General features: G+C 43.4%; 3 protein-coding genes across 3 annotated transcripts; 1 reads left to right on the top strand and 2 right to left on the bottom strand.

Moving 5' to 3' along the window:
- Positions 1–7223: 7223 nt before the first annotated feature.
- BT62DRAFT_1040326 (cytochrome P450) lies at positions 7224–9623 on the top strand (the record flags this gene model as incomplete). Its single annotated transcript, XM_043178415.1, has 11 exons — positions 7224–7410; positions 7461–7632; positions 7685–7958; positions 8018–8055; positions 8108–8183; positions 8253–8356; positions 8409–8607; positions 8718–8777; positions 8829–8974; positions 9023–9199; positions 9249–9623. The coding sequence occupies 11 exons, from the start codon at positions 7224–7226 to the stop codon at positions 9340–9342; spliced, it is 1527 nt and encodes a 508-aa protein (XP_043045145.1). The 3' UTR covers positions 9343–9623.
- Positions 9624–10856: 1233 nt separating this feature from the next.
- On the bottom strand, positions 10857–13182 carry BT62DRAFT_927372 (cytochrome P450). Its single transcript, XM_043185233.1, has 12 exons — positions 12949–13182; positions 12860–12899; positions 12659–12812; positions 12479–12606; positions 12075–12424; positions 11825–12023; positions 11706–11768; positions 11599–11647; positions 11404–11543; positions 11312–11350; positions 11154–11255; positions 10857–11104 (listed from the first exon to the last, which is right to left on the bottom strand). Exons 1-12 carry the CDS (start codon positions 13113–13115, stop codon positions 10952–10954), a joined length of 1584 nt encoding a protein of 527 aa, XP_043045144.1. The 5' UTR covers positions 13116–13182; the 3' UTR covers positions 10857–10951.
- A 2387-nt stretch (positions 13183–15569) lies between these two features.
- On the bottom strand, positions 15570–17550 carry BT62DRAFT_883724 (cytochrome P450; the record flags this gene model as incomplete). The annotated part of the gene is made up of 11 exons (XM_043182768.1): positions 15570–15648; positions 15699–15842; positions 15883–16046; positions 16101–16179; positions 16228–16394; positions 16454–16597; positions 16649–16767; positions 16821–16838; positions 16891–17210; positions 17273–17402; positions 17469–17550. Coding segments are annotated over 11 exons (1446 nt in total), but the record flags the coding sequence as incomplete, so codon positions are not given.
- Positions 17551–23664: the final 6114 nt, after the last annotated feature.

The following is a 23664-nucleotide window of genomic DNA, read 5'->3' as shown; positions in this document are numbered from 1 at the left end:
GCCTCACTTGAGTGTCTTAATCATTTCTCTATCATTAGTGATGTCATCTCAAATTTTAGTGAGTTTTGCAAGTCATTCTAACTCATCAAAGAATTTGGTTGCTGCTTTATCATCTATTTTATACTCCTTAAGCTCTGATTTGTGTACTTTTTGTACTTCCAGATCAATAAACTTATCATTAAGCATTTGTTTAAAAACTGGTCAAGATAGCAGTCAATGGTGCTACCTAGTCATGGAGTAAAAGTTGAGGGAGATAAGAATCCACCAGGTCTTGGCCTTATCTTTCAGATAAGAGGACATAAAGGCAATCTTGTTTATGTTGGTCTCAAGATAGGCAATATAGACTTTGAAATACTATTTGCAGTCTATTAAGAATTGATCAATATTATTAGACATGCTCTTGAAAGGGCAGGGCTTCTGAAGTAGATCAAGCTTACACTGAAGAATAGTGATATTCTCTGGTAGCACTCCTATCAGGTTAGGCCACTAGTTGAAAGGTGAGTATTGCTATTCAGTTGGTGGCCCAGAGAATGAATATAGCAAATTATTGTCTGTAACAGGGCTTCTGGTGGGTGCTGCCTCTTTCTGTATGATCATCCCATTTCAGATGGTAAACCCTAGCTTGATGGCTTCAGAGTCATCTTTAATAGGATCTTTTTCTCTTCTTTCAGCCTTGTCAGATAGAGGCTGGGCCCCAAGAAGTCAGCTCCCTTTGTTGGTCTAAGAGTTTTAGAATCCAGTAGGTCTTGTCATCAGCTGGGGTTATGATCAGACAAGCCAAGTTGCCAATGTTCAGACTAAAGAGATAGAGTATGAGTATTGGCTTGTTGTAGTTTATATAGTTGGTATTATATAGGTGGCATGTTTCAGAGTCACTAAAGAGGTTCATAGCATCAGTTGAATGTTGTACTTGGATCAGCATGCTAGAAGTCCACTAAGCTGGTCTTCTGAATACTTTCTATTATAAGTCAATATAATATGTTGAGTAATAGAATACTGTAAAATTTCCTGCTACTCTGTATCATCTGCATAAATATACTTCCTTCCTATGTTCAATGTCAGCCATCTGATATCCTACTATAAGAATGCTGTCCCTTTTTGATACAGCTCCTGAAATTCCTTTTCTCTGTATTATTGTATCATCTTCTTTAATGCTTCTTCATTCATATTCTCCTTCATGTATTGCATAAATTCTTTCAGCCTAAGAGAGATGTTTCTGTCACTCTCCTTGTTCTTAGCCTCATTATTCCTCTCACCATCACTGTCCTCACCATGGAAGCTCTTAGGCTGGTCATAAATGAATAGAGTAGAGGTTCTGATGGTTGCTGGTGAACTAGTTGTTGTTTCTTGTGCTGGATCTGGCTTCATTATCATTGATCTGAGGAGGAGACTGCTTGCAAGGTCAGCTAGCACTAATCTCAATATCTCTTTGGTGGCTGCCATGCACTCTTTGTTTCTCCAGTTCTCAGCAATAAATACAGAAGTTTCTGTAATATCAGAGGTTAAGAAAGAGTGCTGCAACTCTTCCTCTCAAGAATCTCCAGAGGCTGTGGTCAGAGATATGAGCATTGAAGGAGACTCAAAGCCCATAGACATCAAGTATGGATTTGAAGTGGGAGGGGATAGTATCAGTGTCAGCAATACTGTCAGTTCAGAGATAAGAGAGATAAGCAGTGCATCAGGCAGCCTCACTGGTAGTGACAGCCTTGGCTGACTCTGCCTATGAGTCAATCTCACTTCTTGCTGAGGTACTAGGCTCTCTGAAAGAGGAGTCTGAGATTCTCTGTCCATATCAGAAGGGAGAGCTGGACTCCCAAGTGGTGGCTTCTAATTGATGCTGCTATTAATACCACTGCTGATCATATTGCTCTTCTTTATGCTGAGTGAAAGCTCAGTCAGCTACTTTTTCTATAGCATTCTAGGCTTATTCTCATTCTTCTGCTTCTGCCCTGGCCCACTCTGCTCAGATGGTAGTGGATATGTAGTTGTCTAGTGTGTCTTCTGGCATAATATGTCAGAGGCTCCTGCCTAGATTGAGCTAGGTGTAAAGCCTTTCACTTATATTGATTTCAGCCATAAGCCTCTCTCTTTATGGCTCCATGGCTACTATAGTCAGTATAAACCAATGAGACAGAGCTTCTGGCTGATATAGTGTAGAGAGAGTCATGTTCTGAGTTCATTGAAACACTTCAAGATCTTGAAGCCATCCAAGAGGCATCAAGATAGTCCTGAGCATAGTTTCTAATCTCAGGTTCTCTTGGGGTGATAAAAGGATCAGAGAATAAGTCATCAAAAAAGTTGCTAAAGAGGTCCTTGTCCTTATAGTTTGAGACTGGAGGGAGATGCAGTGGGACTTATAGGTTTCTGAATCTCATGTGCTGATAGTCATGGTTTCTGCTATCTGTTCTTTAGAGAAGATAGATGTGTCTTTTTTCTTTTTGATCATTCCTTGTATCTGAGCTGCTAGGCTGAGCTTTTGGTATGGTTCTGACCTGAGGCTGGAAGGAGACTCAGGCAAAGAGAGGAATGTCATGAAAGAGGAGGTTGGAGGTGACATTGCATAAAATCTGTTGAATCTGCTTCAAGGCTTGATAGTGTCTGACTATCCAAGCTGTTACTGATTGATGTCTATGGCAAAATTGTATGATCACCAGTAGTCCTAGAAGCATTCCAATAATAGCCACTAATAGTTTAAAGAAGTCATCAGTTAGATTGAGGGTTGTAATTTATACAGATAGTATTTGGTTTTCTTTGCACTTATTGTATGTAAAGAAAGAAAAGCAGAAGCTTCAAGCTAATTATTAGACCTAAGTTGTATGTGATCAGAACATGTGATAAATTAATGCTGTATCATATTCATACAGTCATGTCAGAGTCTACTATTTGTGTCTGATGACCAAATGCTTTAAGACCTTAGTAGATTAGCTTGAGAGTGAAGTGGTATAAGAATAAACTTTAGCTTGAAGCTGGAGTTATACAGTGAGAGCTATCCTACTTATATACTACTCATCTGTCAAGATAAATATAATACTATCTATTGTATCTGTTTAAGCCTTTGTGCTCATTATCCTTAGTTGTTGTTACTACTTATAAAAGAGTTATTGTATATCATCAAGAGTTGTTGTTGCATCAGAAGACAATAATGGACTCAGCTTATTGTGATGATTAAGTCAGTCCTATGATCCTAAGTGCTGGTATAAGCACTCTGATTAAATATAAATAGAGGTTAAAATGAATAAAGAAATAGAAAAATCATAACAAATAGAGTTGAGTATGCATATTGTGTGGTTGTAGTTCAGATTGATGGTACTATGTATGTGGCATATCTTGGTGTGACTGAAGGGGTCTATGGCATTGGATCAATCTCATACTTTGACTTGTATGCTGAGAGCTTCTTTAGCTGGTTCTTGGAGTGTGTTTTGTTATAGATGAAAATAGCTTGCTCAGTCACAGCATACTATAAAATGTCTTGTTTTTCAGTATCATCCATAACTACATACTTTTATCCAAGAGATGACATTTATCAGTTGCTGTCCCTTAATAAAATTGTCATCCTCTTCTAGTATACTTTTTTATATTCTTTTTCCCATTCCTATTGAATTTCTTTCAGCAGCATTTTTTCATTCAGTGTCTCACCAGGATCCTCTGAGTATTCATAGACCTCAGAGATTGCAAACAGATTACTGTTCTCTCTATCCTCATCCTCAGCATTCACCTCTTTCTTGCTGTCTTTGACAAGGGAGTTGCTGGATGGATCATAGATAAATGAGACAAGTGGTTTGATCATTGTGAGAGAGCTGGTAGTTGATGCTGAGTCTGGCAGCATTGGAGTCAGGCCAAGGAGGAGACTGCTTGAGAGATGGGCTACTGCTAACTGCAGGGTCCATTTGGCAGCTGTCTCAAGTTTGTGCCTCCTCTATTTCTCAGTGATATTAGCAGAAGTTTCTATAGAATCATGAATTGAGAAAGAGTGCTGTGACTCTTTCTCTGAGGAACTTTTAGAGGCCATGGTTGGGAATGTGAGCATTGAGAGAGACTTAAATTCTGTAGGCATCAAGTATAGACTCAAAGTGAGAGAGGATAGTATCAGTGTCTGTGATGCTAGATGTTCTGGAGGCAGAAGAATAAGTGTTTCTCTAAGTGGCTTTGCTGAGAGTGACTGCTTCTATGAATCCTGCCCATGGGTCAGTATCTATATTTGCTGGTGTGCTGGGCTCTCAAAAAGGAGAGCCCAAAGTTTCTGTTCAGAGGCCATATCAGCTTGAGGAGCCTGATCTCCAGATAGCAGCCTCAAGCTCATGCTGGCAGCAGCAGTACTGCTTGTCATACTGGACCTCCTTGTAAGCATTCTGAGCCTGGGCTGCTGTATGCTTAACAGCATCTCAGGCATATTCTTCTTCTTGTTGAACCCACTCAGCATGAGTGGTGGCTGACTAATATTCAGATTGTTTAATATCTTGTCAAGCAAGAATGTTGGGCCCTGGAACATATAGATCACTAGAGGTCAATAGGAGCAGACTGGAAGTCTGGGAGATAGGGCTTTCAGTGAGTGTTGCATAGAGAGAATCATATCTGAAGTCAGAGAATATGTGGTGGATTTCTGGAGCCATCTTAGTGGCATCAAAGGAGTTCTAAGCACAGTCTTCAATTCCATGCTCAGAAAGAGTGGTAGAAGAGTCAGAAGATGGCTCAGCATCAAAGAAGTCATCAGGAAGGTCCTCATTCTTATAGTTTGAGACTGGAGAGAAGTGCACTGAGATCTATAGGTTTTGAAAATCTATAAGTTGATAGTCACAGTTTCTGCTAGCTGTTTGTTAGGGTCTAGGAGAGTACCAGTATTCTTCTTCTTTCTCAGTGCTCTGCAAATGTGAGCTGCTAGGCCCAGCTTCAGATATAGATCAGAGCAGAGGCTGAAAGGAGACTTTGATAGAGAGAGAGATATTATAAAAGAGGAGATCTGATGTGACATTTTATAAAATCTGTTATACTTGTTGAAAAGCTTGATAGTGCCTGACTATCCAAGCAGTTACTGATTGTTGTCTTCAGCAAAGCTGTATGATTGCTAGTAAGCTTAAAAGCATTTTAATGATGGAAGCTAAGAGCTTGAAGAAGTTGTCTGTGAGATCAGAGGTTATAGAGTTGAATGATGGCATTCAGTTTTTTTTGCACCTATTGTGCATAAGGAAAGGGAAGCATAAGCTTTGAGCTAATTGTTAAGCCTAAGTGACATATAATCAAAACATATAATAAATGAACACTGTATTGTATTCATACAGTCATGTTTAAGTTCACTAGATGTGTTTATATGGTGTTGTGTTCCAAAGCCTTTGCAAGTGGCTCAAGGTAGAATGATGAAGTATAAACTTTAGCTCAAAGCTGGGGATACACAGCAAGAGCTATCCTACTTATATACTGTTTATTGTAGAAATAAATATACTACTACTAATTGTGTCTGTCCAAGTCATTGTGCTCTTTGTCCTTGAGCACTATAGCTACCTACAAAAGTGTTGTCATCCATTGAGGGGTGACATTGCATTGGAAGACAATGATGGACTTGGTCATTGTGATGACTAAGCTGGTCTCACAGTCTTAAGCGCTGAGTCTGGATGCTCTGACTAAGCAAAAATAGGGGTTAATTAAGAGTGAGAGCAGGAAAATCATAACACTATGTCCACTGAAATGCTGCTGTACAAGTTGTGCATTACCTCAAAGGAACCAGAGATCTAAAGCTTCATCTTGGTGGCCATTCAAATCCTGTAAAAGTCATTGGCTTCACTGATTCAGATTGGGCAAATTGCTTGGACATATGTCATAGCATCAGTGGATACTGCTTCTCATTGTGATCAGGCATAGTTTCATGGAGTGCATGCAAACAGCAGACAGTTGCAACCTCCTCCTGCAAAGCAGAATACATTGCTGCTTGTGAAGCTACTAAAGAAGCTATCTGGCTCCACTCATTGCTTCATGGTCTCAACTTCACACAGAAAGGACACACATCACTTCTTCACAACAATAACAGCACAATTAATCTCTCTGAGGACCCTTCCCTCCATGCACAGGTCAAACATATAGATATCAAGTACCACTTCATCAGAGAACATGTCAAAAGCAAGGAAATCACCATGTCCTATGTCAATACCAAGAATAATCTTGCTAACTGCTTCACAAAGACATTAGAGCCAGGGGCATTTGTTCATTTAAGAGGATTTATGGGCTTGCAATAGTTAAAGCTTAATGTAAGGAGACTCTCAGTGAGGAGGAGTGTTGGCACCTAATTGTCTTTGGGATACACCGAGAGTGGCCCCTTTGTCTGTTGAACCTATTTATGGTGCATCAATCAACGTGCCCCTCTTTTCCTCAGTCCGTTTGCACCACAGTGTGTTGTGCCTGAGGTGAGCTATATGTGCTTCCTATATCTCTTATGTCACTCATGTATCGTAGTTCCTTTATGTATAGGTATGATACAATACAGTCCGTTTGCACCACAGCGCATCGTGACTGAGTTCCTTTATGTATAGATTTGGATTCTAACAAGGACATTATGCTCGAGTTCGATGTGTACACTTTCATTGTTGGATTGAGAATGTTACACAAAAGAGACCCTTCATCAGTTATCATCGTCCAGATTCAGAATCAAGCCAGGACGAGATGCGATGACGATACTTCTCAGAAGATGTGAAACGGGGGTTTCTGTGTGTCGTAGAATTATTTGTCTGTAACTCTGCCGACCTATATCCAGTAAAAAAAAAGGATGATTCCAGCGGCTTTCTCCTGTTTGTTATCATCCAGAGTTCATACTAGTCAACGGTACACGCTTCCATGAGGAGATTTCATGCGCACGGGCCATCACTAAGGATTATGATGCGCTCAGTAGTCGCGCAACGTGGCCTGGATATTGAAATTCGTCCATACCGGACGTCATCCATCTTGAACCTGTACATTCACGTCATCGCCAAATGGCTCTGCGAGATATGTTTTCTAGTAGGTTCACCTTCACTGGGTATTGGGTCCGTGCGTAATGAAAGCTTTGTCCTTGACTCTTCCTGACATTTCCTCCTTCGAAAGGAAAGACGAGGAGTATCGTGAAATCGATTACTCGAGGTCCCGGAGTGTGGAACTGATGGTAAGAAGAAACTTAAGCGCTCATACCAGGAATTCGATCCGCATGATGGATTAGTCTATCACATCAAGAACCCTTCAGTCTACGTCTGCTTCGAGTCGCGATGACATACATATCGTCTCTGTGGTTTCTTACTGCCGTGGCTGTCGTCACCTTTACCATCGTTGGTCGCATCCGTAGCTCTTGGCGCAAGCTCCCACCTGGACCTAGAGGTCTTCCTCTCATTGGCAATATTCTCCAGCTTCGTGGGAAACAATGGCTCACATTCACCGAGCTCGGAAAGAAATACGGTATGCCCTCTTCATTTGAACATGATGCCTGGTTTCAGACTATGCTCTAGGCGACCTCATGTACTTCAGTATAGCCGGACAACCTCTCGTGGTCATCAACTCCCTCAAAGTTGCAACAGATCTCTTCGATCGTGCAAAATTTTCCGATCGCCCTCGCAACATCGTCGCCTCAGATATAATGACTGGAGGAATGTTCGTCGCGTTCGCTCACTACGGAAATGCGTAAGCTTTTGGCCTTGCTTTCCCAATAGGCATACTTGACATCGTACTTTAGATGGCGGCATATGCGCAAAGCAGCTCATGAGGGCCTCAACAAAGCGATCGTCAACCAATACCATCCAATACAGATCACAGAAGCCGTTCTCCTCACAGCTGACTTGTTGGCGGAACCCGGACGCTGGGTGTCGCACGTTCGCCGCACCGCCGCATCTTCTATCATGTCCATTGTATACAATAGGCCTCCAACTTCGGAACAAGACCCATCGATCAAAAAGATCAATGACTTTACCACACGGTTAACTCGTGCTGCTATGCCTGGTGCTCACCTTGTGAGTTTTGCTCTCACCCACTAAGCCTGACCTCTGATTGATGTATTGTGATCCCAAAGGTGGAGTCTTTCCCCTGGATGCTGCGTATCCCTAGCAAGTAAGATTGTCCAAAACGTCATGGGAACACCGGCTGATGGTTAATTTGTTAGATACGCAAAATGGAAAAGAGATGCAGAGGGCTGGTACGCCAAGGATTCGTCCATGTTCGAAAGCCTCTTCAACAGCGTCAAAGATTGAGTAGTACGCGCCCGATCCCCGTGTCATTGGCAACTGATGCGCATTCATTTCTGTTAGGCCAAAGGTGAGGAAAGCCCCAGCTTCGCGGCTACTCTGGCTCAAGCTGCCGGAAGACATGGGCTGACTGAACACGAAAATTCTTGGCTAGCGGGGACCATGTAGTATGTCTTTTCAGACTCCTCCTGGTTTCTTTAACATCCGATTCTTCGACAGCGCAGCTGGTGCTGAGTCGAGCTCAGCGGCCATGTCCTGGTGGATGCTCGCCATGGTCTTGTACCCCGATGTGCAGAAACGGGCCCAAGCAGAGCTCGATATGGTCGTCGGTCGTGATCGACTCCCCACATTCGCCGACTACGAGTATTTACCCTATGTCCGTGCAATGGTCAAGGAAACTCTCAGATGGCGTGCAGTGGTAAGCTTGTCTCTCTCGATCATTCGTTTGATGCGAACCGAAGTCTTCCATGCAGGATCCAGTTGGTTCGTACGGCTTCCGGGATACATATGCATGACTTTGATGGTCAGTTTCCAGGGCTTCCTCGTCGATCGACAGAGGATGATGTATATAACGGATACTTCATCCCCGTAAGCATAAATGACGTTTTGCCTCCTGCCGCCCTCATCTGCCATGCACAGGCCGGTAGTATTCTCATTGCCAACGTCTGGCATATCAACAGAAATCCAGAGAACTATGGACTTGACGCCGAACACTTCAATCCTTCCCGGCACCTCGATGAGACAGGTCAACTGGCTTCGGGACTCTCAGGCACTAAGGAAGAAAAGTTCGTTCATGTTCCTTTCCGACACGTCATGGACTGACTTATCCAAAGCCATGTCTCCTTCGGTTTCGGACGGCGCATCTGCGTTGGACGACATATCGCTAACGATACGTTGTTTGCTGTCATAGCCACATTGCTTTGGGCTTTGGACATTGAACGCGCCACGGACGAGAAAGGTGCTCCTCTTCCTTTGGATGCTGACGGATGTATCGAAGATGGAGTGGTCATGTGCGTACCGTATGACATTGCGTACGCATATTGATCGTCTGCTTTGCAGTCGCCCGTTGCCTTTCGAGGTCAAGATATCTCCAAGATTTTCAGAAGCGCAGGCCATCGTGGAACGCGGGCGGGAGCTTCTTGGCCACTACTAGGAAGAGGAGATTCAGTAGTTTCTTTGTCTTTGCAATATGCGTGCACTTCACCGTAAAGAACGCAAGATGTCAAAGTCGTAAATTCCATAGGTTGTTTCTTCATATTCGCATGTAATGAGAATATTCGCCAAGGACATGGATTTGGTAACCATGGAAGGCCTACGTTAGATTATGCTTGGGCGCTGTCTGGAAGCATTCTACTCTTAGCCAACCAGGACGTATCCGTACGATTGGGGAGATTTTGTGATACAACGAGGGCTAACTTATCGAAATTCGATACCGTCGATGAAGTCTATCGCAATTACGCCTCATTTCGTTTGGAGCCTCAGAGGATCAAAGAATCAAGGGGGCATGAAGGGGAGAGGGGATCTCTTGACTGACTGCGATAACCTGTAGATCAAATGGTACGGGCGAATAACCTTGTTGTTGACGGGGACTTTCGTATCTGCAGTCTAGTACATGATCAATACGATAACTGATAAGAACTCGATACCTTTGCCGAATATGACCATCACTATATTTCTACTCGTCGACTTTCCTCAAGGCCTAAATGATCTGTTGCATTCTGGACCCAGGTCCATCGTTGTTGGAATTGGGGTTGACATTCTTTTTCCAAGTGCATACAAGTCTAGGTCCGATTCGGAAATCACCTTCTTGGATTTTGATACCGCGGCTACTATTCAGATAGATCGAGCAACGCGGATCAGACACGACAGCGGAAACAATTTGGTAATACTAACCAACAGTACGCAACTTATACTGAATCATGGTCGAATGCCAAGTAACGCTCACATATGCAACCATGACATACTTAGAAAAAATAGCTGGATACTGTCGAAACCCAACACCTAATTAAGTGCAGTCTGAATGTTGTTTCAGGCCGTACTTAGTACCAACACAGCTGGGTGCTATCGAAACCCAACACCTAATTAAGCGCAGTTTGATTGTTGTTTCAGGCCGTACTTAGTACTGAGAATAGGATAAACTTCGAACTTGATGGTCCTTATTTTAAAGCGCTGCAAACTGAAACTTCTAGGGTCTATATCGATTAAAAGTTCCTCAGTTTGAACAATGGAACGTATTGCCTTGTCTTGCTCACAGTAACGTGTAATATCTTTCGCGTTATGGATTCACACTTCGGGGCCCGCTCTGTGAGCTGTGCGCTGACTGCGGCGGACCGTTTCTGTAGTGGCTCAGAGTTTATCCTGGATGAGGTGGGCTATCAGCACCGGGTACTGATGACCTAACTGCGGGAGAAGTTATCTTCGGGTGCCCACGCATCACCGACCAAGAGTTGCAAGGACGTTTTTCTTCTAAGACAAATTAGAACGGCAGGCCGATGACAGGATTGCATCCTCGTTATGCTGGCGTGGGCGCATCAGTATTTTGCTTCGGCCCCCGCTTAGTATGCAGCAAGTTGATAACACGTCTTCGAAGGTGGATCGAGGTGGATTGATATTTCCCATAACTCTTACCATATTCGTTCAAATGGGCAACTGGAGTTGCCATAGGCAAATTGAGAAAGAGATTTGATATATTCTATAGTCTAAGTGAAAAGTCCTAGTTGGCAGACTTGTTCTACTTAGGCTTCGCTGGAATGGTGTCCGATCTAGATACCGACATGGCCTATGTTCCTCAAATCCTGCTCAAATGGCGCAAATACGAGACGCGCATCTGCAAACGCATGCTCAATCGCGTATTTGTGTTCTTCACTCCTCACTTGGATATCGCACTTGAATGGTTTTGGTATCGTATTGAGACTCTGGAGATTTTCGTTAATATATGGGTGATGCGGCTGGGAAGATACATACAATATCATATTCATTGATATCCACAGGGATTGGCTTCTTGGTCTGTGGATCGATAGCGTTGGAGAATGTGAACGCCCAAATGAGATACATGCTCGTGATCGCCTGTTTTCATTCAAGTGAGCATACAATGGCATATTGCAACGTCGAATTACACCCACCAACGAGTTCTGTCCGAGATGCATGCCAACGCAGATGCGCTTCAAAAATGGTCAGAGAACTTCGATGTACACGAAACAAGCATGCTGCTTACCCTTCCACCGCCGAAGAAAATATCTTTACTCCGACTCGTGTCGTCCGCCCCAGGCTTTGTGCCAAATGGTGATGTCAGAAATCTCTCGGGGATGAATGAATCTGGTTGGTCATAGGAGTCTGGGTCATGCAGCATGCCCCCTGAGATAAAAGATGAGCTTTTGTTCGTAATGGTACGAAGGAAGTATGTACACACATTGATTTATGAAGATCATGGAGTCCTTCGGAATCATATAGCCGTCAATCTGAGGCGAGCAGATATCAGTTTGGGAAAATTAAAAAGCTGGAGACGCAAAACCGCACGATTTCAGGTTGGGTGCTGTAATGAGGTGCTCCCAAGGCTGTAATGGGTCGAAGGCGCAAGACCTATGATGTACACAATGAGCACAAAGGGTAGAACGAAGACGGTGCAAAGACCCCACTTCTTTGATCACAGCCGACACGTAGGGCAGATTGTCCATATCTTCAATGTCAGGTAGCCGATCAAGTCCCACGACCGAGTCTATCTCCGCGCGAGCCTTTACCTGGACGTCTGGATGCGCTACGAGCATGAGAACGAAGCTCTGCAGATAGATAGACGTTGAGTCGGAACCGCCTTCCATGAGAGCGGAACACATCCCTCTGAAAACTATAAATTTATACGAAGGAGGTAAGCAAACTGTTTGAACGCACCGCAGTAATCCACGGTCAACATCCTTATTCTCACGCACTTCTTCCAAAAAGCATCCATTACGCATACCGCTTTCAACGCGCCTCGCGCAGGCATCGATAAGTCCACCGTATAGCCCCTCCTGAGAGGCCTTCATCTTGGCACAAATTTGCTTCCAATTTCCAGGGATATATTTCAAGAAGGGTACCATGTCGACCGGGGGGTGGGCACCAGGTTCCAGGAGATTAGTCCACTCGTGCTGCATCTTAAAAAAAGAGGTGACCAGCGGGCTGGTGCGGTGGGGCGACCTGGTACCAGCGAGGATCGAGGTGATCACCGAATTGGCGTAACGCTGGCCGTGGGCTACAAAGTCCTGGAATTACATGTGAGATTTCGCTGGCACCGGTTTTACAAGAGAAAGGCTTACCTTAGGCTCAACAAGGTAATCGTACATCAACTGGGAAGCTTCGGCGCGCTGAATATTTAAATGATTTATGCACGCCTTCTTCGTAAGCATTGAATGCATGACACGGCGTCCCCGCCGCCAGTAGTCCGCTGTCAACTGGTATTTAGCCTACCGAGAGTGACGAAACGTAGAAATACGTACAGTACCGGGCGAATCCAAGGTTGTTTCCGCCTGTAACGACATTCGAAAAATGCGACGGTGGACGATCTGAGGTGCTCGCGCTCTTCTGATCAATAAGCTCACGAACAGCGCGAGGGCTAGTGGCGACTATGACTGTTCCGGAACCAAATTTCAACTGCCATAGATTCAGAACATGATCACGACAACCCCCATAGTCCTTACCGAGAATATTCCTCCGAATTCCTTTGCCCAGGTGGTGAATCTGTTGAAAGATGTTAGGGGAGGACTACAGGTGTGTCTCCATCACTTACTGTAGATGCATACCATGCTGTGGCAGCTGATGGAGGTTACCTACTAAGGGTAGCGTGGATGGTCCAGGAGGAAGGCCAGTCTCCCTCCTGCCAATCCTAAACAAGTGAAGGATCAAGGGGACCGTCAGGAGCGAAACGGCAAGAGCATATGCTGAGAGGAGGGCCATTGTGTGAGTGTGCAAGATCGCTTCAAGAGAAGGGCTATAAGTGCTGGATTTGATAAGTATGAGAACGGAACCGGCATTATAACTTACTAGATGACCGGCATCACGGGTCCTGACCAGTTCTTCTATTAATAGCGTAGCAACATTTCTGGATCCAGGATGCATATGTGCCCGTGATGCAAGGTAGCAACTATTTTGGGATGAATAAATCTATCTGAAATTTGTGAAGAAAAAAATAACGGTGATTAAATCAGCGCCTCAGACATTCCTAAAGTAGGAACGACAAAGAGCTTTGCTGCAGGCCAAATCCGAAGTCAAGATTTTCTCTGTTTCAGGCGCCGTTTCATTAGGACGTCCGAACGACACGCACTGCATGGCAGGGGGTAGCCGCTCGGCACCGCTGACTGTTAGTTCGTGCGAAATGGTCGTCACAACGTTCGATTTAGAGCACGGTGAGATGCACGAGGCAACTTTTGCTGGGGTATGACGATGATTCAGGGAGAACTTAACGCGATGAGTCAGACGAAAAGAAGACTTGAAATTTTCTGCTGGTCTTTGAGGTCTGGAGTCCAGACTCTTAACTACCATTTTGTTTGGCCTTTACGTTACACAATGGCAACGAGCATCTGGACGTCATGAACGGGGTAAGTAGCTATCGCCATCGGAGTAAAGGGCATGAGTGATCCGCCTTCATTGGCTGACCAACAGTTTGATTCACGAGCCCGCTTATACATCGTTTTTTACATCGCCTGGCTTGGCGTCAAAGCATATCTTGGAGAAGCCAATTTTAACAGTGCCTCATGGATACGGTCGCCGGATTGTTTGAGTGGTCCAAGAAAGGCTAAGGAGCCGACAAAATGTCCTTGGAGACTGCGAGGTTCTCGATGACCGATTCATTCCGTTGTATTGGTAAATGACTTCTTGACGATGATGCAGCAACACGCGGACTTGTTCCGACGACGTCGAACTGCCGCTATAATCCTGTCGTTTCCGCATATTTTGGTTTGCAGACAAGCAAGTTTGTAAGGTGCTGTGGAAGAGGTACTTTGCCGTTCTTTGTGCATTTCTCGTTCTTCATAGAGCCGCGTGAATCCTGTTCGTTCGGAGACATCCTATTTCTAGAATCGGCAGCTCGTTAGCATAGTCCTGACATGCGCACCGTTCGATCCATCGCTGCGACGAGGTATTCTCTCTGTCTACCAAAAGGGTCTTTCACTACTCTTTATCGTCCCACCTGCATGCATTACCATCGAAAACCGTCGTTCCGCTTGGAGTTATCGAAGATGCCGGAAAAATCAAAGATTTACTGGTAACAGAAGCGGAGGTTAGGTTGTGAAGTCATTTACACCAGGATGATGATGGCCACCAAGACACTCCGAATATGTCCGATGCGAGTCCGAAAAACTCCTTCACCATCTTCATCCAAATTTCCTATCTTTGCCCCACTGAAGAAACCTTTTTAACGGGGCAACTGTTACCTGGCCTTTCAAAGTTCCATCATTGGATCTGACAATTCCTTATGGTACTACCCCCCAGAGCCATCAGCATACGCTAGAATTAAGAGGGCTGGTGCGTTCGATGGATTGGCTGCTTCCTTGTGTGCACTGTGGGCCTCCTTTCCGACTGCTGAACGATCGTTGGAACTTCTACCATAAATCGCCCGTACAAATGACTAGGTTTCGGACACCTTTGTGTAGGCGTGGGACCCACTATCCCCAGCTCTGGCCTCGATAGACATTATGCCATAATGTCGACCGAACCACTATTTGGTCAAGTTCTGACTCTATTTCGCGCCCGGAATCGAAGTGCAAGCTACTGTGGGTGGCTCACGCCGCTATCCTTGACAGAAAAATATAGGCAAATTTGAAGGCAAACACTTAGTCAGGCAGAATCACGACCTTCGATCCCTTGAAGCTGATATCATAACAGGATCCTCTGAAATTTTTGATAATTCAGTTGGCAGATCTCCTGTCTTCGCCGAGAGCTGAAAATAAAGGTCTTTTTTGATTTCCGTCTCCCTAGAACCCACCATCCGTGGTGACGCTTATGCAGGATGTCCCAAATTTCATGCTCATCGGACACACCACCGTCTCAGTATTCCTGTTCCCCCGACGGAGAGAAAATTATAAATCATTCTCCTAGACTAGGCTCTCAGACTCCCAATGGCATGTTCATGAAGCGTCAGGGAAATATCATTGTTGCGTTGATAGGGCACATACTTACCGAACGACAGTACTTCACTGTGATTTTGGTTAAACCTCCCTCGGAGTCGCCTTTCTTCCTGTGAGAAGGCTATGTCCTAATTCTCCTTGTTATAGATACTTGGGAAATCATTCCTAACGTCTCTTGAAATGGTCACTGCTCATGCGTATCCATGTACCTCTTATTTGGATATACCACGACCTTCGGGGGGAAACACTACGGATCTCGAGTTAATATTGCACCCTACATTACAACTTACAAGGTTGCATTATAAATCAGTCCCTCCATCTGGCGAGACCGAACGCGAATACTACATTCAAACACCTCAGGGTGACTGAAAAAGTGAAGTGAGCTTAAGCAGATGCACAACCGCACTCTACTGACCATGTAAGTCCCGCTGTATGCTTGACTTCAGGGTTCATCAGTTCCCCATTAGCATCGACTCGTCTGCTGATATCAAGGGTATGAAGCATCGTAGCTATGACTATAAAAATGCTTGCGTCTCCAAGATGTCTTCCTGGGCAAATTCTACCGTCCAAGTTTGATTCATAGCTATCAAGGCTCAAACAGAGATACCTGCCTCCTACCAAACCCGAATTGGCCAAGCGGAAATGGCTCTCCATGACCTCCCTCTGAGGTCGGAGCGTAGCGATCTGGGTCGAAGATTTCATGATCCTTATAGATTGTTTCGTCGTGGCACATACTATAAGCGTTGGCGATGACGAGAGAACCCTTAGAAGCACACGTCAGATGGAGTTCTTATATAGCGTTCGGGGCACGGATTACCTTGGGGATGAACATGTCACGATATACATCGTCTTCCAGAGACTTATGCGGGACACCAATGGGGGATACAGGATAAGATCTGATTTCAGGTTGTGATTTGTCCCCGGAGCTAGACTGGGAAGCATACCGAAAAGTCTCTTGTACGATACGATCAATGTATGGGAGATTTTGGCGGTCGTCAAAGGTAGGTAATCGATCGGGACCGACAACGGTGTCGAGTTCAGACTGGGCCTTCGCTACAATTTCAGGATGGAAAATGATATTGACGAGGAAGACCACAATAGTAGACCACGTCTGAATCAGTGATTAGAAGAAGAGTACGACCGAGGAATCGACGTGGATGTGATACTCACCGTGTCTTGGCCAGCAGCATAGATAGCTCCCGCAGCACCTTTGACATCTTCGCGTTTCAGCTCGTCTCGGATGCCTTTCTCAGCGTTAGTGACTAGACGCTCAAGAAAGCTTTGTGTGATGGACGGCCGGGCATTTCCTTCGTTCTACTAAAAAATCATGCATCCTAGTCGCAAATGAGACGACTGAAAACTGACAATCTGACTCTCCACAGCCGCGAATGGAATATCGTGCACTTTTCGGATAGCCCATTTCCAGTCACGGGCAAATTTGAGAGAATTGGACAGAAACGATAGACTGTCTGGAAGGTATCTGACTATGGCAATTGATTCGGATTCAGCGGTAGAGTCTCTCCATGGGATTACATACGAAGTGGGAAAAAATCAACTAGTATAAGGGAAATCTGAGCAGAGTGAATAAGGTTAAAAGAAGAGCTTACCAGCCGTTCCTGCTGGGGCGCCTCCATGGCCCAAAGCATACGATGCGTCTGCTGCTATTTGTATGAATGGATCAGCATCTGACTTGATTTCGTGGCCGAAAGCAATATCCATAATAATGGCAGTAGCGAAACGACGAATGAGACGGTCATACTCCTCTGGACTTTGTATAAGATTCCGAACAAGTACACGAGCCTCACGTGTCTGGAGCTCTTGGTACTTGACGATCTGTCGCTTGGTGAAAGAGCTCTGTATGAGTTTCCGATTCCGCTGGAACCTAGGTCCCCATCGCAAAAATGTGAGAGTTCCTTCCCAGCCCATCCTGTAAAGGCGATAAAAAGTTAATTGTGCGTGCACTTATGCACTTAAAGGATAACGCAGTACTCCTCAAACAAGTGGAAGGCCGGTCTGTCACAGTAATTGCTACCGCGTTTGTCTAGGAGGTCGATAGCGGCTTTCACGCTGTTCAGGACGATTATTGGTTGACCCAGAATATGGAAGGAGAGGACATCTCCTGCAAGAATTCAAGAACGGCGACAATGAGAGGACGGGTGCAAATGAAGCAGTTGGGCTAACATACCGTATTGTCGACTCCATTCGCGGTACTGTAGTTCAGGATTACCGACTGGAATGACACGTAGATGTCCCAGTATGGGTTCTCCTAAAAATCGCCTCAACAATCAAGGTGCATTGGAAAAGCCTCCGGCGTAGTACGTACCTGGCGGTCCAGGAGGCAGAGGATACTTGGATGTCTTGATAAGTTTCCGGAATAAAAACCAAAGAAGGCATGCACAAGCAAATGCCTCAAGATACGCCCAACTGTCTGACATGATGATTGGAACGAAGGCTTAGTGGATCTGTACGTACCTTAAGGCCGATCCGGACCGTGACCGAGCTATCCGTCAGGCATCTGGCTTATCCGCTCATGTACGACATTGATGAGATCCTGGCGCTTTTTCACTGTGTCGAGTGTCACGTCGGAGTCGAGTTCCATGAGTAAAACTGCAAAAATTGCTGATAAGGTCATCACCACTTTTTATTAACAGAAGAATATAAGTTAGGATCTATAAACAAATGTGAGTAATATAGTAGTGAGCACAGTAATGATATACATACCTCAGTCAGACACAGTGTAGGTGAAACAACTGAGGTATCCAGATATCTATAGCCAGTCTATATAGGTGATCAGATAAGGACAGGAGTAATGTATATATGATAAGTAAAAAGGAGACAATTGAAAGGTAAGATAAGGATATAATATATAGATATCCTTCAATACTCTTCTATATCTATATCAATCCACTGGGATGATGTTCAGTGCATTGAGATAGCCTTGATAGGTATTACAAGATAGAGATTTGATGAACATGTCTGCAGGATTGATATTTCTATAAATAAAATTGACCTGAAGCTTCCCATTCTTGATCAGTTCTCAGATAAAATGTTCATAGATGTGGATGTGTTTGACTTTTTGGTGAGATCATATATTGGTTGTCAGCACAACAGCCCTCTAATTGTCACAATACAGGACACCAGATCAGAGCTGAGAAAGCTCAACTTCATCTATTCATAACAGGATCCATATCATCTGTTGTGCTGCATGAGTAAGTGAAACATATTTGGCCTTGACAGTGGACAGAGCAACAGTGGCTTGATGCTTAAAACTTCAACAAATTGGTCTGCCCACCATAGTGAACATGTAGCCTGAAATTGAATGAGCAGTATTGCAACCACCATTATAGTCTGCATCTACAAATTCAACAGGAGTTAAGAGTTAATTACATGAGAAAATGATACTGAGATCTATAGTTCCCTTGACATATCCAAGGACATGTAGCAATATCTTCCAATGTTCTAACTCAGAGTTAGACTGGAAGTGAGTGAGTAAGCTCACAGAGAAACATAGGTCTGGCTGGGTCACTAGTTGTCCTCACATGATGTGACCCAATAGTTGTCAATATGGGTAATACTCTATCTCATCTTTCTCTACCTGCATTGTTGGTGACTGTGAGGTATCAAGCACTATGCTAATGGATAATGATGTAGATTGTAGTTATAAGTGTCTGAGGTTGAAATATAAAAAGACATTCTCTCAGTATAGATGCTGTGAAAATATGATAGTGCCAGTCTCAAAGTCTTAGTCAATCTTCATCTCTAAAAAGTAGCAATTCTCCTCTATATCTGTAAGCTCTCACTTCTCTTTTAGTTTCTTCTTGCATTGATTAGCCTCTTGTGCACTCAATGATGCTTCCCATACATTGTCAGTGTAAGTATCCATGATATTATACTCACCACCAGGCTGGCCAATTGTCCTGATACAAGGATCTGTCTTTGAGGCATAGTAACCAAGATCCTCATACATTTTTTCAAGTGTTTTGAACCAGTCATGATCCTCCTGCATAGTTCTATAGATGATATGGATGAGTTTGCACACTTTCTCCTGCTGTTTTCTAACATTCTTCATCAATACATAGCATATCTTAGTAGTTTCATAGAATGTATGAGTCAGATAAGTTGCTAGAAGCCATAGATGCATGTGATTGTTTACTATTTGTTGTCCAGTCATTTCTACTTGCACAAGCCTCAGCTTCACATTGTTCAGACAACAGGGATTCAATAACATCAGCACTAGGACATGTCAAGCATGTTGACTGATGGAGAGTTGGTAGGCATAAGTTTAGTTTGTGGAGTAGTCATAAAAGACAAGAAAGATAGAATGGCCAAAGTATTGAGTGGAGGTTCATCCTCTGTCTCCTCCACACTCATAGTTCAGTGAGCAGGACTCTCATCAAAAATGACATCATGAGACACAAACACTCAGCTCAATTTATCAAGTACATGGTAGTTGGATCCTGCATAGCCTAAAAATATGTATTTCTTTGAGCAATCATCTAATTTGCTTCCACCATTCACTAAAATGCCATCAGATATGGGTTTCTTCATCCAGCAGATCAATCCAAATACACAAAGGAATAAAACATCCTGATGATGCTTTGGGAATGCCTCTGCTGGTACCACTCTGAAGTGATGACTTGATGAAGCCAAGTTCCATGTAAAGATAGACATAGATACTGTCTCTATCTAGTAATGATCAGCAAGCTCAGAATCACTCAGAAGAGCTTGTGTGTCTTCCATTATTGCATGCAGTGCATGCTCAGTCAGCCAGTTCTGTGCTGAGGAATAGAGTGCTATCAATTCAAGCAAGATGTCATGCTTATTACAGTACTAGGCCCACTTTTCCCCTGCAAAAGCCCAGTTGACTCATAATCACTTGATTTTTCATCTAGTCTGAATCTCAGCCATGACCTGTATCTATCAAATACAACCACAGTCATATCATCTGCTTTGTCTGCCAGAAACTCCCCTGCTTTGAAAGATGTCCTGCTATCCATGAAAATTATTATATAGGTCTTTCTGCTAGGAGAGACAGTTCAAAATAGTCTCTACAAGTCTGATGCCACCAACTCTAGAGGATCAACATTAGGGTTCATTGGTTCATTGTATGGATGCTGAGCATATCATGCAAGGATACAATCCTCACATCTGCTATAGAGAGAATCAGAGATGATGTCTAACCTATCTATAAGTTCCTTTAATGTCATCTCTTCAATTTTTTTAGGACTCATATGAATGAAACAATGATGCCAGTTGCATAGTGAAGTAGGAGATGATTGTGAAGACATGGCTTGTGATGTAGGTGCAGCATTCAGAACATACATGCTGTCAGAGCCTTGTCCTGCAAAATTTTCTTTGCCAGACTCATTGCAGACAACAGCACAACCATTAGAGAACATGGTTGATAGCTCAGCCTTATCTAGGGCACTTATAGAAATGAGATTGGCTGCTAATGATGGTGAGTGTAATGCATTCTTGAAGATTAGCCTAATATCCTTCTCATCAAGCCTTAATGTCTTCATTGTGATTCCTTGGCCAAATATCTCAAAAGTCTCTTTCTCTCTAACAGCAGATGAATCTATATGGAATGTCACTGGTGTGTACTCAATAAAGTCTTCACAGTTGCAAAAGAAGTAGTCACTAGCATCAGAGTCTATAAAGATCAATGTTACAGATAGAGTATGCCCTTCAAATGTGGTGGTCACAAAGACTGTTCCAGCAGGGTCTGCTTCACAAGTGAACTGCCCTATCTCTTTGGCTTTATCCTCATCTTTATTAGAGTCAACCAGCTCTATTCCAGCAGGGTTTGCTTCACAGGTGGACTGTCCCATCACTTCAGCTTTGTCTCTGTCCTCATCAGAATCAACCAGCTTCAGGAGTGGCATCTTGTCATCTGTTTCATCCTCCATTTCTGAGTAGTCAGTGAAGGATTCTGTCTTTCTTCCAAAAGTAGAACTCTATTTCAAGGATTCAGCACTTGATGCAGATCCAGAATCATCATCAGGCTTGTCTCATCACCAGAATGAATGAGTACTATCCCATTCATATATCCTCTCACCCATACTACCATCCTGGATTACAAGAACATCTTCATCTCAATTGACTTCAACAGTAGTCATATATGCAGCAAAAACAAAATGCCTAGTGGTATCAGTGATGTTATTCATAGTGGCCTGGTTTGCATATCAAGGTCAGCTGAAATTAGAAGAAAATTAATTCTTCTTTCTACTACTAGACCAATAGCAATTCTCTGTTGTGTGCTGGGTCTTATCACATGCCTTGCATTCTGGGTTGCAATATCTGTGAGTTTGAGAGACTCCAGCTGCAAGTGTCTGAGATTGTTAGACTCAAGCATCATATGAACCTAAACATGTGATAAACAGATGTCTCTTTGCACTTTGAGGGATCACCTGAGTCCACTGATTGTGTCTTCGGGTCAATGTGTCACAAGGCCTTAGTAGTGGCTCGAGAGTAGAATGGTATGTGTATAAACTTTAGCTTGAAGCTGGGGTATACCAGCGAGAGTGAGCTCCTTTAAATACTGTACATGAGGTCTGATAATACTTGGTACTATTATAGAGTCTTTGTCATTTTATATTGTTGGCTCTTGGGTATCGTTACCATATATAAAAGGGCGATTGTGTTCATCATGCATCACTATGGGTTTCTTAGAGAATAGTAGTCTAGCTATTTGTGATGACTAAGTTTTATTCCCCACGGTGCTAAGCGCTGGACTAGATGCTCTGATTAAGTCGAAATAGGGGTTAAATAAAGAAAACAAGTTGAAAAAGAATGGAAAATCATAACATTACTCCCTTCTTAAGACTATTGTCCTGATGGCTTAATTAAGGGATATTTTATAGTCATATATGGCATCATCAGCATTCATGTGTTTTTCATTTACCCACTGGTTAGATTCTGGGCTGTAGTCTTTCCAACTAACCAGATAGTCAACTGTTATTGTTGTTTCACTGCCTTTTGCCTTTATTTTTCATAATTTATGGTGTAGGACTTGGTCAATTTTATAGTGCTCCTCATCATCAATGATGTCTGGAGGCAGTGGTAGAGGATGTTCTTAGTTTGGAAAGGCTGGTGCAACATAGGGAGTTAGTAGTGTTTCATTGAAAATATTGTGGATCTTCCACATCTTGGGGAGTTAGAGTTTATAGGCACTTTGGCCTACTTTGGCAAGTATTTCAAAGGGTCCAGTGCATTTATCTGAGAGTTTGCATTTGGGGCAGGGGAGATGGAGGTGTGTTGTATCTAACCAGACTTTGTCATAGATATGATATTTATGGATAGGACAGCAATGTTTGTCATATTGAGTTTTCATGATGTTAGCAGCCTTTTCTAGTATCTGTTTTGTTTCTTCATGAATCTTTGTTATAGTTGAAGCAAAGTCTGATGATGCTGGGATTTTGACATAGTGCTGTTCTGTTTGAAAAACATGTGGGTGTCTCCCATAGTTCATAAAGAATAGGGTTTTCCTGGTTGCAGAGTGGATGTGATTATTGTGCTGAAAGGCTGCTAGAGCCAACCACTCTATCCAGTCATCCTGTCGGTAATTGATGAACATTCGTAGGTATTTTTCCATCTCCTAGTTTGCGCATTCAGTTTAGCTGTCAGTCTGTGGATGATATGCAGTGGATGCATTTCATTTGATCTTTAGGAGCCGGTACAAGTCATCTAAAAATTTAGAGATGAATTGAGGCCCTCAGTCTGATATTACAACCTGCAGCATCCTATACTTGGTGTAGACTTCATCATGCAAGATTTTAGCCTATCCCTCCAATATCAACTCTGTCAAACAGACAGTCAGAATGATTGCCTTTGAGAAGCAGTCTACGATCACTAAGATTGCATTGTATCTATTGTATTCCGGTAGTCTGATGATCATGTCAATGGAAATGTGTGTCCACAGGTTCGAGGGAATTTTGTTCAGGTGTAATGATACTGCTCAGGCTTGGGTTGATGATTTTCTCCGTTGATAGGTTTCACATGCCTGGATATATTTGATAACATCGGTAGTCATTTTGGGCCACCAATATTCCTGGAGTATCAGTTCTTTAGTTTTGGCAATGCCAGGATGTCCTGCCATCTGATGATCATAATGAAGTGCGATGATCTCCTCTCGTAGTCCTTGATCTCAAGGAATGTAAATTCTCCCATCATAGTAGATCAGTCCTCCATCCTTTGTTATCTCTTATTTGTGGTTAAGGGATGGTGTAACTCTTTGGTCCTATTTATGGCTATCTCTGATCAAGCTTTTGATCTGTTCATGTATTTTCTCCTTAGTTGGCATGATCATAGTATGGAAATGCTCTGGTCAGAGCATGATGACTCCTTCATTATCTGTTCCACCCTGGTCATGATCAGCCTAT

The sequence above is a fragment of the Guyanagaster necrorhizus genome (assembly GCF_019112545.1).
Source record: "Guyanagaster necrorhizus MCA 3950 unplaced genomic scaffold BT62scaffold_3, whole genome shotgun sequence".
NCBI classification, from domain to species: Eukaryota; Fungi; Basidiomycota; class Agaricomycetes; order Agaricales; family Physalacriaceae; genus Guyanagaster; species Guyanagaster necrorhizus.
This window is presented reverse-complemented; position numbering and strand designations above follow the sequence as displayed.

Coding starts and splice junctions, on each gene's coding strand:
- BT62DRAFT_927372 (XM_043185233.1), bottom strand. CDS start 13,115: ATGGCCCTCCTCTCAGCATATGCTCTTGCCGTTTCGCTCCTGACGGTC. Junction 12,607..12,658: donor CCTTGGATTCGCCCGGTACT/GTACGTATTTCT, acceptor ACCAGTTGACAG/CGGACTACTGGCGGCGGGGA. Junction 11,105..11,153: donor ATATCAATGAATATGATATT/GTATGTATCTTC, acceptor GAAAATCTCCAG/AGTCTCAATACGATACCAAA.